General features: G+C 43.1%; 1 protein-coding gene across 1 annotated transcript in view; it reads right to left on the bottom strand.

Annotated features, from left to right (window-relative positions):
- Positions 1 to 5,892, bottom strand: part of dnajb5 (DnaJ heat shock protein family (Hsp40) member B5) — a 70,400-nt gene extending 64,508 nt beyond the window's left edge. The window contains exons 1-2 of the mRNA XM_060829793.1: positions 5,811 to 5,892; positions 5,384 to 5,639 (exon numbers count right to left, since the gene is read on the bottom strand). Coding sequence (XP_060685776.1) covers positions 5,384 to 5,594 — 211 coding nt within the window. The 5' untranslated portion in view covers positions 5,595 to 5,639; positions 5,811 to 5,892. The remainder of the gene's footprint in view (positions 1 to 5,383; positions 5,640 to 5,810) is intronic.
- Between the last annotated feature and the right edge of the window lie 11,377 nt (positions 5,893 to 17,269).

Here is a 17,269-nt window from a genome sequence, read left to right as displayed (position 1 = left end):
GCGGTGGATGCATTCTATATGGATCAGTAAGGCATTCTGAACAACTTCTCTTTCCAATTCTCCCACTTGCTCCAAACCAAAGGAGTAGCCATGGGCACCCGCATGGGCCCCAGCTATGCCTGCCTCTTTGTCGGATATGTGGAACAGTCCATCTTCTGCAGCATTGGCACCACCCCCCACCTTTTCCTCCACTACAGCGATGACTGTATTGGTGCTCCCTTGTGCTCCCACTTTACTAACACCTTCCACCCCGACCTCAAATTTACCTGGACCATCTCAGACTCCTCCCTCCCCTTCCTCGACCACTCCATTTCTATCTCAGGCGACTGACTCAACACAGACATTTACTATAAACCGACCCACTTCCACAGCTACCTAGATTACACCTCCTCCCACCTACTCCCTGTAAAAATGCCATCTCATATTCCCAATTCCTTCACCTCCGCCGCATCTGCTCCCAGGACCAATTCCAACCCAGATAGCCTCCTTCTTCAAAGACCGCAATTTCCCCTCAGACGTGGTTGGCGATGCTCTCCACTGCATCTCCTCCACCTTCCCGCTCCTCCGCCCTTGAATTCCGCCCCTCCAATCGCCACCAGGACAGAACCCCACTGGTCCTCACCTACCACCCTACCAACCTCCAGATATATCATATCATCCTTCGTCATTTCCACCACCTCCAAAGGATATATTTCCCTCCCCTATCAGCGTTCCAGAAAGATCACTCCCTCTGCGACTCCCTCGTCAAGTCCACACCCCCCACCAACCCAACCTCCACTTCCGGCACATTCCCCTGCAACCGCAAGAAATGCAATACTTGCGCCAACACCTCCCTCCTCACTTCCCTCCAAGGCATCCTTCCATATCCGTCACAAATTCATCTGCACCTCCACACACAAATCATTTACTGCATCCATGGCACCTGATGTGGCCTCCTCTATATTGGGGAGACAGGCCGTCTACTTGCGGAACGTTTCAGAGAACACCTCTGGCACACCCGCACCAACCAACCCAACTGCCCCGTGGCTGAACACTTCAACTCCCCCTCCCATTCCGCCAAGGACACGCAGGTCCTTGGCCTCCTCCATCGCCAGACCATGGCAACACGACGCCTAGAGGAAGAGCGCCTCATTTTCTTCCTAGGAATCTTCCAACCACAAGGGATGAATACAGATTTCTCCAGCTTTCTCATTTCCCCTCCCCCCCACCTTATCTCAGTGCCAATCTTTGGACTCAGCACCGCCTTCTTGACCTGCAATCTTCTTCCCGACCTTTCCGCCCCACCCCCTCTCTGGCCTATCACCCTCACCTTAACCTCCTTCCACCTATCGCATTCCCAACACCCCTCCCCCAAGTCTCTCCTCCCTACCTTTTTTCTTAGCCTGCTTGGCACACCCTCCTCATTCCTGAAGAAGGGCTTATGCCTGAAACGTCGATTCTCCTGCTCCTTGGATGCTGCCTGACCTGCTGCGCTTTTCCAGCAACACATTTTTCAGCTCAGTAAGGCATTCGACAAGGTTCCCCATGGGAGACTGGTTAGCAAGGTTAGGTCTCATGGAATAAAGAGAGAGCTAGTTATTTGGATACAGAACTGACTCAAAGGTAGAAAACAGAGGGTGGTGGTGGTGGAGGGTTGCTTTTCAGACTGGAGGCCTGTGACCAGTGAAGTGCCACAAGGATCAGTGCGGGGTCCACTACTTATTATCATTTACATGAATGATTTGGATGTGAGCATAAGAGGTATAATTACTAAGTTTGTAGATGACACCAAAATTGGAGGTGTGGTGGACAGTGAAAGTGGTTACCTCAGTGTACTACGGGATCGTGATCAGATGGGCCAATGGGCCGAGGAGTGGCAGATGGAGTTTAATTTAGATAAATGTGAGGTGCTGCATTTTGGAAAAACAAAATCTTAGTAGAACTTATACACTTAATGATAAGGTCCTGGGAAGTGTTGCTGAACAAAGACACCTTGGAGTGCAGGTTAATAGTTCCTTGAAAGTAGAGGCACAGATAAATAGGATAGCGAAGGCAGCATTTGGTATGCTTTCCTTTATTGGTTAGACTATTGAGTATAGGAGCTGGGAGGTCATGTTGCGGCAGTGGAGGACATTGTGAGGCCTTTTTTGGAACATGGCATGTAATTCTAGTCTTCGTATCGGAAGGATGTTATGAAACTTGAAAGGGTTCAGAAAAGATTTAAAAGGATGTTGCCAGGGTTGGAGGATTTGAGCTACAGGGAGAGGCTGAATAGGCTAGGGCTGTTTTCCCTGGAGCATCGGAGGCTGAGGAGTGACCTTGCAGAGGTTTATAAAATCATGAGGGGTATGGATAGGATAAATAGACAAAGTCTTTTCCCTGGGGTGGGGGAGTTCAGAACTAGAGGGCATAGCTTTAGGCTGAGAAGAGAAAGATATAAGAGAGACTTAAGGCAACTTTTTCACGCAGAGGGTGGTATTGTATGGAATTAGCTGCCATAGGAAGCATGGAAGCTGGTACAATTGCAGCATTTAAAAGGCATCTGGATGGGTATCTGAATAGGAGGGGTTTGGAGGGATATGGGCCAAGTGCCTGTAAATTGGACTAGATTAGGTTAGGATATCTGGTCGGCTTGGATATGTTGGACCAAAAGGTCTGTTTCCGTGCTGTACATCTCTATGACAGGAGTTTCTGGGGGTAATTCAGGAGGCACAGCAGAAATTCATCCCAAGGAAGCAGCAGCATATTATGAGGAGGATTAGGCAACCGCGGTTGATAACAAAAGTCTGGGATAACGTAAAAGCAGAAGAGAAAAAAGTATACAAGGTGGTCAAGATTTGTCAGAGGATTGGGAAGACTTAAAAATCTGCAGAGGACAACTAAAATAACCAATAAAGAAGAGAGAAGATGAAATAGGGTAAGCCAGCTAGTAATATAGAAGCTTGCACTTTTTTCTGGATATCTAAAATATGGTGACAGTCAGGCAAGAGTTGACATTGTACAATTCGAAAATGAGGCTGGAGAAGTAATTGGAACAAAGAAACAACAGAGAAACAAAATCAATACTTTGCAACAATCTTCACAGTGAAAGATACTAGTTGCACACCAGAACTTCAAAACAGTTGGGGGGTAGAGATGAATGTTGTAGCCAGCACTCAGAATAAAGCACCTGGAGAATTTGAAAAGTTATGAAGATGGATAAATCACCTGGATTGAATGGACTACATCCCAGGATCCTGAAGGAGGGGATTGTGGAAGTATTCATGGTGATCTTTCAGAATCACTGGAGTCAGGGAGAATCTCAGCAGACTGTAAAACGGCTAATCTAACACCTTGTTTAAGAGGGGAGGGAGGCAGAAGATGGGAAATTAAGGGTCTAAGTGGCTGCACTTATTAGTAAGAGTTTGAAGTCCACTATGAAGGATGAAATTGCAGAATATTAGAACAGAATTGTAAAATAGGACGCAGTCAGCATGGTCTTGTCAAGGTGAGATCACGTCTGATAAATCTAGAAATCTTTGAGATTAAATGAAGGAGAACCAGTAGACATGATCTATTTGGATTTTCAGAAAGCCTCTAATGTGTTACTAAATATATAGCTGCATGGTGGTTCACACTGCTGGGAGAGAATAGGACCAGAGGGCACAACCTCAGAGTGAAGGGACGACCCTTACAACTGAGATACGGCAGAATTTCTTTAGCTAGAGTGGTGAATCTATTGAACTCATTGCTGTAGAAAGCGGTGTAGGCCAAGTCATTGAGTATCTTTAAAACAGAGATACACAGGCTCTTAATTAGTAAGGTGACGAAGGGTTATGCAGAGAAGTCAAGAAAATGGGGTTGAGAAACACATCAACTGTGATTAAATGGCTGGGCAGATGTGGTTGGCTAAATGGTTTGAGAGTGTGGTGCTGCAAAAGCACAGTAGGTCAGACAGCATCCGAGGAGGAAAATTGATGTTTTGGGCATAAGTCCTTCATCAGAAATGATGAAGTGCCCTGATGAAGGGCTTATGCCCAAAACATCAATTCTCTTGCTCCTTGGATGCTGCCTGACCTGTTGCGCTTTTCCAGCACCACACTCTCAACTCTGATCTCCAGCATCTGCAGTCCTCACTTTCTCCTAGTGGTTGGCTAAATGGCCTAATTCTGCTCCTACATATCGTAAGACTCCATTTTCACTTTGCTACTCTTCAGGGTTTGGCCATAATACAAACAAATAACGACAAACTTATTTCCCAAAGCCTCTGTCAGGGGTTCAAATTTCACTGCAAAGAATTGAGCACAAAAAAATCTAGCCAAAGCATGAATGCAGTAGGAAGGGAGTGGGGCATCTGAGCTTGCAATTTTAAGAAATGAAACTGAGATCCTGTCTACCTTTTTGGCTGTAATAAATCCCATGAAACTATTTATAAACAGCAGGAGTGTTATCCCTGGCATCTCGACCAATATTTATCTTCCAACTAACATCTCTAAAAACAAAACTAGTCATTAGCAGATTGCTGTTTGCCTATAGTTGCTGCCACATTTCCTATATTACAACAGTGATGACACTTCAAAAATACTCATTAGCCTGTAAAGTGTTTTAAGACATTCTGAAGTCATGATGAGTTCAATGTAATTGCAAGTCTATATTTTATTACTCTTCAATGAACTGTTGAAATGCAAACATTATTCTTTATAATTTGATCTGATTTTAAAAGTTACTGGCTCTCTTAGGAATTGGCCTCATGTGTGAAGAGTTTGATAGTTTTAGACACTTCAAGAAACTGAAGAATATATATAAAACTGGTTACTGTCACAATCAGTTGCTCATATTATTTCCCCAGGTTAACTGTTTATACAGCAAACCAAGAAAAAGCTAACAGTGAATTGACAACACACAACATAGTGTTAGACTAAACAAGTAGAAGATAATTCATAAATAAAATCAAATAATGGCAGAATAGTCGTACCACTAATTCCAAATATAACAGCAAATACTAGAATAACTTCACTCCAACAGAGGCTGTACCAAACTGCTTACTCTGCCGTTTAACGTTAATTGGCAGTAGTGCCCTTCAGCCTCGTTATTTTGAGTCCTGGTCATATATCAATGACAATGACAAACTTCTCTCCTTCAAAAATCAAACAAAATCTAAAAACTTCTGTTTAAACATAACGGAGTGCAGGCATTGGAAATATAAGTATAAATGTTCATTAAAAATTAACTGCACTGATGAGAACAATAATCATTCTGTGATAAAATTTGGAGGCAGGCTTTTCATTTTTATACATTTTCTTTTTCTCACTGCAATGGATTGCAACATTCAATTGTCACAGGCAGATGGTTCCAAGCTGCCGCTGCCAGAGAATGCCTAAATGCAGGAAGACACAGGTAAATGGTCAGCTGTAAGGACACTCACCTTCTTCCCCATACTGATCATAAACAGATCTCTTCTTGGGGTCACTGAGTACTTCGTAAGCCTCGGCCACCTCTTTAAATTTCTCCTCGGCATTAGGCTCTTTGTTTTTATCTGGGTGAAACTTCAAGGCCATCTTCCTGTAAGCTTTCTTAATTTCATCGTCACTGGCTTCAGAGCTGATACCAAGGATAGTGTAGTAATTTTTACCCATGACTTTGTTTTAATCTGAAACGTTGACCAGCCAGTCGCGATTTTTCTGAAAAAGGAGAGAAAAAAATCAGTTTATTAGTGCAAAAATGCATAGATTTCTGTGCTTTAAAAAGTAACAAGTTCCAGCCGGGGACTAGCGCATGCTAAAACTAGAAACACGCATCAAAACTTTACTTTGAACTCAAAGATCTTGAGCCCAAATGCCAAAATTTATTACCGTTAAATAATGTTTGTTTTCTCCCTTTAAGCCAACACGTCAACCAGAACCACGCTACCGTGCTACCTAACTTGTCAGCCGCTTGAATGCCGGTGGATGCGTCATAAACCCCGCCCACTCAACTGTTGATTGGACCATCTTCTCCATCACCTCCCCAAACGTTGTTTTCATTTAACTGGGCCACCCGCCGCTATCCGCAGATGATTGGTGAACGCTGATGTCGATCATTTGACTTTTTTTAAAAAATCGGCGGACAGCAGGTTCGGCTGCAGAGGATGAGTCATAGACTGGAATTAGAGCGGAGTGCTCACGGCGGGTGGGGGAGGAGGCAAAAGGAGAGAAACTTCCAGAAACATTCCGGCAGAGCAGCGCTTCCGTTCTGAACTCACCCGCACAGGGAAGATAGCTGATGGTTGGATGATTTTCAGTCGGTCCAGTTAAACTGAAGGAAGACCAAATAGCTGCTTTTTAAAAATTGTTATTGACTTACTTTGATATTACGATGTTCTGTTACTTTGAAGGGCAATAAGGATAAGTATCTGGATTAGTGGTGCTGGAAGAGCACAGCAGTTCAGGCAGCATCCAAGGAGCAGCGAAATCGAGGTTTCGGGCAAAAGCCCTTCATCAAGAATGGCTATTTGATTTCCAGCCTGCTTCCTTTGCGTCTCGAGCTACTTTAGTATGACATATCATTTTTCTTGCCTGAATCTACCATAACCATCCATTCAAATGTGTGTAGGTTCCTGAACTGCATCTATAACCATTGCCCTTGATAGCATACTTACCTTTTGGGTGGACAAAGTTAGAAATCATCGGGTAAAAAATCATCGGGTCCTGATGAAGGGCTTATGCCCGAAACGTCGAATTTCCTATTCCTTGGATGCTGCCTGACCTGCTGTGCTTTAACCAGCAACACATTTTCAAAAGTTAGAAATCATACGACAACAGGTTCATTTGGAAGCACGAGCTTTCAGAGCACCGCTCCTTCATCTATGGTGGCTATGTATCTTCTGAATTCCCAGTTTGATTTCCGGCAATTGGAAATTTTGGCGAGTGATGTGTTCTGATGTTGAGATTTCAAGAAAAAAAATCTACCAGTTGGAATTTATGAGACAATTCACTGACAGCCGTTCCGAGTAAACTTTGCATTTTCGGATAGGTGGATTTCTGGCCAGTCAGTTCTACACAATCAAAACTCTGTTTCACTCTTTTTTTTTACTTTTAAAATAAACTACCTTTTCTCAAAGCTGAACGCTCTCAGCAATTTAGCTGCTACTCTCCAATCCAGCTTGTTTGTAAATCCTAGAGTCAGAATGGAGACAAACACTTCAGTCCAAATCGTCCATGCTGATCAGATATCTTAAACTGATCAAGTGCCATTTGCCAGCTTTTGGCCCACAACCTGCTAAACCTTTCGTATTCATGTATCCATCCAGATGCCTTTTTAAATGTTAAAAAATCACACAACAACACCTTATAGTCCAACAGGTTAATTTGGAAGCTGCTCCTTCATCAGGTGGTTGTGGAGAATAAGATTGTAAGACACAGGCAGGCAACAATGAAAAGTGACCAAGCAGAGGCTGAGAGCTAGGTTCGGTACCCATGGGAATGGCCTCAACTGGGACCTTGAGTTCATGTTACACTACAGGTGACCCCATTGCACTCACTATATGTCACCTGTAGTGTGACATGAACTCAAGGTCCTGGTTGAGGCCATTCCCAGCTTCTGCTTGGCCACTTTTCATTGTTGCCTGTCTGTGTCTTACAATCTTATTCTCCACAACCACTTGATGAAGCAACACTCTGAAAGCTAGTGCTTCAAATAAACCTGTTAGACTATAACCTGTTGTTGTGGTTTTTCACTTTGTACACCCCAGTCCAACACTGGCATCGCCAAATCATTTTTAAATGTTGTAATTGTACCCGCCTCCACCACTTCCTCTTGTTCATATACTTCCCATCCTCTGTAAAAATGTTGATGCTCAGGTCACTTTTAAACCTTACCCCTCTCACCTTAAACCTATGCCCTCTAGTTTTGGACTGCCTATCCTGGGAAAAAAGACCTTGACTATTCACCTTATTGTAAGGGTAAAAAATGAGGTCTGCAGATGCTGGAGATCACAGCTGCAAATGTGTTGCTGGTCAAAGCACAGCAGGTTAGGCAGCATCTCAGGAATAGAGAATTCGACGTTTCGAGCATAAGCCCTTCTTTATAAACCTGTAAAAACTCACCCTCCAGATTGTGAGGTTGGGGGGGGGGCGGTGGGGGTGGGAGGAGGAGGCTGTTCAGCCTCTCCCTGTAGCTCGAACCCTCCAACTCAGCAACATCCTTGTAAATCTTTTCTGAACCCCTTCAAGTTTCAAAAAAATCTTTACTATAGCAGGGAAACAAGAACTAAAAGTAGTAATTTACATGTCTTGATATAAAATCAATTTGGTGGATTTGATGTCACCATCCTCGTTCATGGGAAGGATCCATAGGGCCTTCTTGATCTGGAGTGGTAGAGAAAATCATTTAGTAATCTAATGTGATGAGGCTGCCATCTAAAACCATATGTAGTTTATGACTTGAGACCAATAATGTGAAAGTTACAAGAATGCAACTTTTAAAAAAAAGTTTTATGATTTACACATGAAAGAAGTGAAACTATCATGATATTCAAACAGATGAAAGACTCAACAGACAATCAAGGCATTTTTCAATGTATAATTTCAGATACATCACACTGTAAACTTTTGCTGTAAATTCTGTGCCTTACAATTGTGTACTCCACAACCACCTGATGAAGGAGCGGCGCTCCAAAAGCTAGTGTGCTTCCAATTAAACCTGTTGGACTGTGACCTGGTGTTGTGTGATTTTTAACATTGAGAGTATAGACATTGTTATGGAAGCCATGAGGGAGACCTTACTCTCGAGTCACAAAATTGAGATTATTTGTAGGGCAGGGTGTTAAGCATTCCTCAACATTAACCCTTTCAGACCTCTACAGCCTTATATATAAGCTTATACAGCATTCCCCATGTAGTTTTTCTCCATGTAGTTTTTGACTTCCTGGCTCTGTATCAAGCTTAACTTAGAGACATGTTCACTGACATAGATATCTTCTTGCCAGTTCTGAGTTATTATTTTTCATAAAGTCACAGAGGTGTAGAGCATGGAAACAGATGCTTCAGTCCAAATTGTCCATGCTGACCAGATATCTTAAATAAATCTAGTCCCATTTGCCAGCATTTGGCCCATATCCCTATAAACCCTTCATATTCATGGAACCATCCAGATGCCTTAGAAATGTTGTAATTGTACCAGCCTCCATCATTTCCTCTGGCAGCTCACTCCATACATACATCACCCTCTGTGTGAAAAAGTTGCCCTTTAGGTCTTTTAAATCTTTCCCCCTCACCTTAAAACTATGCCCTCGAGTCTGGACTCTGCTACCCTTGAAAAAGACCTTGGCTATTCACCCTATCTATGCCCCCCATGATTTTATAAACCTCTATAAGGTTACCCCCTCTGCCTCCAATGCTCTAGGGAAACAGCTCCAGCCAATTCAGCCTCTCCATATAGCTCAAACCCTCCAACCCAGGCAACATCCTTATAAACCTTTTCTGAAACCTTTCAAGTTTCACAGCATTCTTCCCACAGCAGGGAGACTAGAACTGAATGCAGTTTTCCAAAAGTAGCCTAACCATTGTCCTGTACAGCAGCAACATGACCTCCTAACTCTTATACTCAATGCACTGACCAATAAAGGCAAGCATACCAATCGCCTTCTTCACTATCCTGTCCAATGGCAACTCTACTTTCAAAGAACTATGAAACTACGCTCCAAGATCTCTTTGTTCAGCGACAATCCCCAGGATAGAGTCAAAGAGATGTACAGCATGGAAACAGACCAACCCGTCCATGCCGACCAATCTAGTCCCACCTGCCAGCACCCGGCCATATCCCTCCAGACCCTTCCTATTCATATACCCATCCAAATGCCTCTTAAATGTTGCAATTGTACCAGCCTCCACCATATCCTCTGGCAGCTCATTCCATACACGTACCACCCTTTGCGTGAAAACGTTGCCCTGTAGGTCTCTTTTATATCTTTCCCCGCTCACCCTAAACCTATGCCCCCTAGTTCTGGACTCCCAACCCCAGGGAAAAGACTTTGTCTATTTATCCTATCCATGCCCATCATAATTTTGTAAACCTCTATAAGGTCACCCCTCAGCCTCCGATGCTCCAGGGAAAACAGCCCCAGCCTGTTCAGTCTCTCCCTATAGCTCAAATCCTCCAACCCTGGCAACATCCTTGTAAATCTTTTCTGAACCCTTTCAAGTTTCACAACATCTTTCCGATAGGAAGGAGACCAGAATTGCATGCAATATTCCAACAGTGACCTAACCAATGTCCTGAACTCAATATTCCGACCAATAAAAGAAAGCATACCAAATGCCTTCTTCACTATCCTATCTAACTGCGACTCCACTTTCAAGGAGCTATGAACCTGCACTCCAAGGTCTATTTGTTCAGCAATACTCCCTAGGACCTTACATTAAGTGTATAAGTCCTGCTAAGATTTGCTTTCCCAAAATGCAGCACCTCACATTTATCTGAATTAAATTCCATCTGCCACTTCTGAGCCCATTGGCCCATCTGGTCCAGATCCTGTTGTAATCTGAGGTAATTCTCTTCGCTGTCCACTACACCTCCAATTTTGGTGTCCTCTGCAAACTTATTAACTGTACCTCTTATGCTCGCATCCAAATCATTTATGTAATTGACAAAAGATAGAAAGCCCGCCCCGATCCTTGTGGCACTCCACTGGTCAGAGGCCTCCAGTTTGAAAAACAATCTTCCACCACTACCCTCTGTCTTCTACCTTTGAGCCAGTTCTGTATCCAAATGGCTAGTTGTCCCTGTATTCCATGAGATCGAAGCTTGCTAATCAGTGTCCCATGGGGAACCTTGTCGAATGCCTTGCTGAAGTCCATATAGATCACATCTACTGCTCTGCCGTCATCAATCGTCTTTGTTACTTCTTCAAAAAACTCAATTAGTTTGTGAGACATGATTTCCTACGCACAAAGCCATGTTGACTATCCTGAATCAGTCCTTGCCTTTCCAAATACATGTACACCCTGTCCCTCAGGATTCCCTCCAACAACTTGCCCGCCACCAAGGTCAGGCTCACCGATCTATAGTTCCCTGGCTTGTCTTTATTGCCCTTCTGAAACAATGGCACCACATTTGCCAACCTCCAGTCTTCCAGCACCTCACCTGTGACTATAGATGATACAAATATCTCAGCAAGAGGCCCAGCAATCACTCCTCTAGCTTCCCGCAGAGTTCTCGGGTACGCCTGATCAGGTCCTGGGGATTTATCCACCTTTAACCGTCTCAAGTCATCCAGCACTTTCTCCTCTGTAATCTGGACATTTTGCAAGATGTCACCATCTATTTCCCTACAGTCTATGTCTTCCATATCCTTTTCCACAGTAAATACTGATGCAAAATATTCATTTAGTATCTCCCCCATTTTCAGCGGCTCCACACAGAGGCCGTCTTGCTGATCTTTGAGGGGCCGTATTCCCTCCCTAGTTACCCTTTTGTCCTTAATATATTTGTGCTCCCCCACTGACACCTCAGTCACCTGCCCTGCCTTATTTCCCAAGAGTAGGTCAAGTTTTGCACCTTCTCTAGTAGGTACATCCACATACTGAATCAGAAAATTGTCTTGTACATACTTAAGAAATTCCTCTCCATCTAAACCTTTAACACTATGGCAGTCCTAGTCGATGTTTGGAAAATTAAAATCCCCTACCATAACTACCCTATTATTCTTACAGATAGCTGAGATCTCCTTACAAGTTTGTTTCTCAATTTCCCTCTGACTATTGGGGGGCTATAATACAATCCCAATAAGGTGATCATCCCTTTTTTATTTCTCAGTTCCACCCAAATAACTTCCCTGGATGTATTTCTGGGAATATCCTCCCTCAGCACAGCTGTAATGCTATCCCTTATCAAAAATGCCACTCCCCCTCCTCTCTTGCCTCCCTTTCTATCCTTCCTGAAGTATTTGTATCTTTGAACATTAAGCTGCCGTTCCTGCCCATCCCTGAGCCATGTCTCCATAATTGCTGTGATATCCCAGTCCCATGTTTCTAACCATGCCCTGAGTTCATCTGCCTTCCCTGTTAGGCTCCTGCATTGAAATAAATGCAGTTTAATTTATTAGTTCTACCTTGTCCCTGCCTGCCCTGACTGTTTGACTCACTTCTGTTCTCAGCTGTACCCATCTCAGATCGATCTCTTTCCTCATTATCTTCCTGGGTCCCACCCCCCAACTTACTAGTTTAAATCCTCCCAAGCAGTTCTAGCAAATGTCCCTGGCAGTATATTACTCCTCTTCCAATTTAGCTGCAATCCGTCCTTCTTGTACAGGTCACTTCTACCCCAAAAGAGATTCCAGTGATTCAGAAATGTGAATCCTTCTCCCATACACCAGCTCCTCAGCCATGCATTCATCTGCTCTATCCTCCTATTCCTTCCCTCACTAGCTCGTAGCACTGGGAGTAATCCAGTGAGGACCTCCTCTTTAAATTTCTGCCTAACTCTCTGTAATCTCCCTACAAAGTCTTAACCTTTTCCCTTCCAATGTCGTTGGTTCCAATGTGGACAATGACCTCCTGCTGGCTGCTCTCCTCCGTGAGAACATTCTGCACCCTCTCTGAGACATCCTTGATCCTGGCACCAGGGAAACAACACACCATTCTGATTTTTCTCTGCTGGCCATAGAAACACCTGTCTGTACCTTGGACTACAGAGTCCTCTAACACAATTGATCTCTTTGAAGCTGATGTACCCCTCGTAGCATTAGAGCCAGTCTCAATATCAGAAACTTGACTGTTCGTGCTACGTTCCCCTGAGAATCCATCATCTAAATCCATTTTCCTAAACAGCATACCTGTTTGAAATGGGTATATCCACAAAAGACTCCTGCCCTAGATGCCGACCGGTCTCACCCTTCCTGGAGTTAACCCATTTATGTGACTGTATCTGAGACTTTCCCCCCTTCCTATAACTGCCATCCATCCCATACTGTTGCAAATTCCTCATCGCTTCTATCTGTCTCTCCAACCGATCCACTCGACCTGATAAGATTCGCATCCAACAGCATTTATGGCAGATATAATCTGCAGTAACCCTTAAACGCTCTTTAAACTCCCACATCTGACAAGAAGTACATATCACTGAAAAGGCCATTTTTGCTCCTTCACAATCTACAGATCCAGAAAATAACACCATCTTATTCCTCTACAAACACTGCCCCAGGTTAAATTAATAGCTATGGCTTATATTTTAAGTTTAATCAAGAGACTTATCTCAAAAAACATATAGCCAAGAAAGAGTCCACTATCCTCACTCCTGTAGCCTTTCTCTTGGACAGACTTAAAACAACAATTAACTGATCTGATTCTGTGTTGTGAACTTCGCCCAACAGGTCCTCCAAGATTAGTTGTGAATTTCACTGTTTGTTAATTTCCCCAGATGCACTCCGATGTCCAGCGATACACGAATTCAAACAGCAAAGACGGTAACTGTGCAGATGTTCTCTTTCTCTCTCTCTCTCTCGCTCTCTTGCTTTCTCGCTCTCGCTCTCTCTCTCTCTCTCTCTCTCGCTCTCGCGCTCGCGCTCTCTCTCTCTCTCTCTCTCTCTCTCTCGCGCTCTCTCTCTCTCGCTCTCTTTCTCGCTCTCTCTCCTGCACTGTCCTCAACATGTGCTTTCTTTGTCTGCTCTTCTCCCTTTTAAACTGGTATTGTTTTGACTTTTTTTTCCAAAGTTCCAAAACAATGCAACAGCATATAAAATAGTAATTGCTGCTCCTGGAATTTGAGGGAATCACCTCCAACACCTAAAATACCTCAAAAAAAGGAGCAGCTCTTACAGCCAGAAATTTTTCCCGTCATCCATCTTGGATTACCCAGAATCCTTTTGTCTTACCATTAAGTGTATAAGTTTTGCTCTGATTTGCCTTTCCAAAATGCAGCACCTCACATTTATCTTAATCTTCATCTTCCACTCCTGGGCCCAATAGTCCACCTGAGCAAGGTTCCATTGTACTCTTGAGGTAACCTTCTTGGCTGTCCACTACACCACCAATTTGGTATCATTGGCAAACTTACTAACCATACCTCTGATGTTCACATCCAAATCATTTATATAAATGACGAAAAGCTGTTGACTCAGCACTGATCCTTTTGGCACACCGCTGGTCATAGGCCTCCAGTCTGAAAAGTAACCCTCCACCACCACCCTATGTCTCCTACCTTTGAGCCAGCTCTCTATCCAAATAGAGAGTTCTCTCTGTATTCTATGCAACCTAACCTTGCCAACCGGTCTACCAGATGGAACCCTTTCTTAGGAATATCTTTGGCTTATCTTCTATTATAACCAATTTAACCTTGGTCTGTCTCCTGTGAGAAGCTTCAATGACACTTCTTCTGAAAGCAACCTAGTGTTTAACAGATCAAACATTATTTTCTAAAGTAGATGGCATTTACTTGTGCCTGTGAATTAACCTTGTTCTACAGCATCGGCACTGATTCTTTGTATCTCCTGGAAGAGAAATGACAGTGAATTAAACACTCAAATAAAATCAAAATACTGCGGATGCTGGAAATCTGAAGCAGTCATAGAGAATATTAGAGAAATTGGCAGCATGTGCGGAGAGAGAAGAAAAGTGTAATAACTCAGGAAGTCCAAAGGAACATCCTTTATTATTGAATATAAAGATTGTATTACTACTCATAGCATACATAGGCTTATCTGAATCCAGGTTAAAGACAAAAAAAACGCAGAAGCTGGAATCCAAACTAGACAGGCAGGACGCTGGAAGAACACAGCAAGTCAGGCAGCATCAGGAGGTGGAGAAGTTGATGTTTCAGATGTAACCCTTTTGAAGAAGGGTTACACTCAAAATGTAGACTTCCCCACCTCCTGATGATGCCTGTCTTGTTGCATTCTTCCAGCTTCCTGCCTATTTTGTCCGAATCCAGAATAGGCAGTTCTGCAGACCATACCTGGATCAGCTTTATAATTTTTAAAAATTGTATTTAACCTATTTTTCTAATCAACATGTTCAGAGATGTTATTATGCAGCTCTAGAGGTTGTGGAACTTGAACTCTGGCTTCCTGGTCCAGGGGTAGTGATGCTATCACTGCACTCCAAGAATCCCTTTTAAATTTAACTATCTGCCATGGCAGGATTTGAACCCAGTTTCCCAGAACATTACTTCAGTCTGTGAATTTACAGTCCAGCAATAATAATACTAGGCCATTGTCTCCCAAAATAGTTTACCTGGCTTTCACATCCTGATTGACAAAGTATTCACTTAACAAGAACTACTGTTTATTACAAGTAAATAGACTCTAGCCACAGGTAAAAACGTATGAACTGTCAGCATATATTTCTACCAGTGAAACTGTGGGAGACTGGTTAGATCTCATGGAATACAGAGGGAACTGGATACAAAACTGGCTCAAAGGTAGAAGACAGAGGCTGGTGGTGGAGGGTTGTTTTTCAGACTGGAGACCTGTGACCAGTGGAGTGCCACAGGTATCCGTGCTGGGTCCACTACTTTTCATCTTATATATATATATATATATATATATATAATGTGTGTATTGGATGAGCAAAAGAGATATAGTTAGTAAGTTTGCAGATGACACCAAAATTGGAGGTGTAGTGGACAGCGAAGGAGGTTTACCTCAGATTACAACGAAATCTTGATCAGATGGGCCAATGGGCTGAGAAGTGGTAGATGGAGTTTAAATTAAAACGAGGTGCTGCATTTTGAGAAAGCAAATCTTAGCAAGATGTATACACTTATTGGTAAGGTCCTAGGGAGTGTTGCTGAACAAAGAAACCTTGGAGTGTAGGTTCATAGCTCCTTGAAAGTGGAGTTGCAAGTAGATAGGATAGTGAAGAAGGCATTTGGCATGCTTTCCTTTATTGGTCAGAGTACTAAGTACAGGAGTTGGGACGTCATGTTGCAACTGTAAAAGGACATTCAAAGTTTGGGAGAAGAACAAAGTAAAGGACATTGATTAGGCCACTGTTGGAATATTGCGTGCAGTTCTGGTCTCCTTCCTGTTGGAAGGATGTTGTGAAACTTCAAAGGCTTCAGAAAAGATTTACAAGGATGTTGCCAGGGTTGGGGGAGGATTTGAGCTATAGGGAGAGAGTGAATAGGCTGAGACTATTTTCCCTGGAGCATCAGAGGCTGAGGAATGAAATCTGTTTAGGGATTAGGAAGGGGGTTCCAAGATTTGGATCAAGCAACAGTAACTAAAAAATAATATATTTCCAAGTCAAGGTGCTGAACAGTGTGGAGGATGCCTTGCAGTTATGGTTTTCCCAAGTATTTGCTGCCCTTGTCCTTCTAGATGGTCATGACTGTGGGTTTGGAAGTCGCTGTCTAAGGAGCCTTGGTGAATTTCCGCAGTGCATTTTGTAGTTAGTACACAGCTGCTCCTGAGGGTTGATGATGGAGATAATGGACATTTGTGGGTGTGGTGGCGATCCAGTGGGCTGCTTTGTCTTGAATCATGCCAAGCATCTGGTTGTTTTTGGATCTACATTCATCCAGGCATGTAGGAAATATTCTATTACATTCTTGATGTGTAGATAGTGGACAGGCTTTGGGGAGTAGTGAGGTAAGCTACCTGCTGAAGGATTTCTTGACTCTGATCTGCTTTTGAAACTGCAGTTTTTCTGTGGTTAGTCCACTTGAGTTCCTGGTCAAGGATAATCCACAAGATATTGATAATAGCGAATTCAGAAGTGGTAATGCCATTGAATATGATAGTTAGATTTCCTCTTGTCATTCCCTGGTACTTGTGAGATTTGAATATTACTTGACACTTGTTAGCTAAACCTGGATGCTGCCCAGACCTTGTATCTTGAACATGGAGTGACAGTATCTGGGGAGTTACAAATCGCGCTGATTGTTGGGCAATTATCAGTAAAGATCTTTATGTCTGACCTTATGATGGAGTGAAGATGATTGGAACAACTGAAGATGATTGGGCCTAGGGAACTACTCTGAGCAATTTCTGCAGTGATAACCTGAGGCTGAGATGACTGACTTTCACTACCACAACTAAATGTTGCGTTAATTATTACTAGAACATTAACAATTCATTGGTTGCCAACTGTAGTACATATACCAATACTTAAAATCCACAGTTATGCATGCAGTTCATGATTATAAGCATAACCAATCTGAACTTAGGAATTCTTGAGGACTTTGGAATCTTGTAAAAAACAATTCTGAAGTCTCAAAAGTCTCTTGTATCTAGCTGACATTCTGAAATCATGTAATTCTGATAAATACTGGGATAACCTCTGGGACAATTTTCTGAACAACACTGCAGCTGGACCTGCAGCAGATGGACTGCCAT

The sequence above is a fragment of the Hemiscyllium ocellatum genome, chromosome 1 (genome assembly GCF_020745735.1).
Source record: "Hemiscyllium ocellatum isolate sHemOce1 chromosome 1, sHemOce1.pat.X.cur, whole genome shotgun sequence".
NCBI lineage: Eukaryota > Metazoa > Chordata > Chondrichthyes > Orectolobiformes > Hemiscylliidae > Hemiscyllium > Hemiscyllium ocellatum.
Note: the sequence above shows the minus strand (reverse complement) of the source record. Positions and strands in the feature narration are given on the sequence as shown.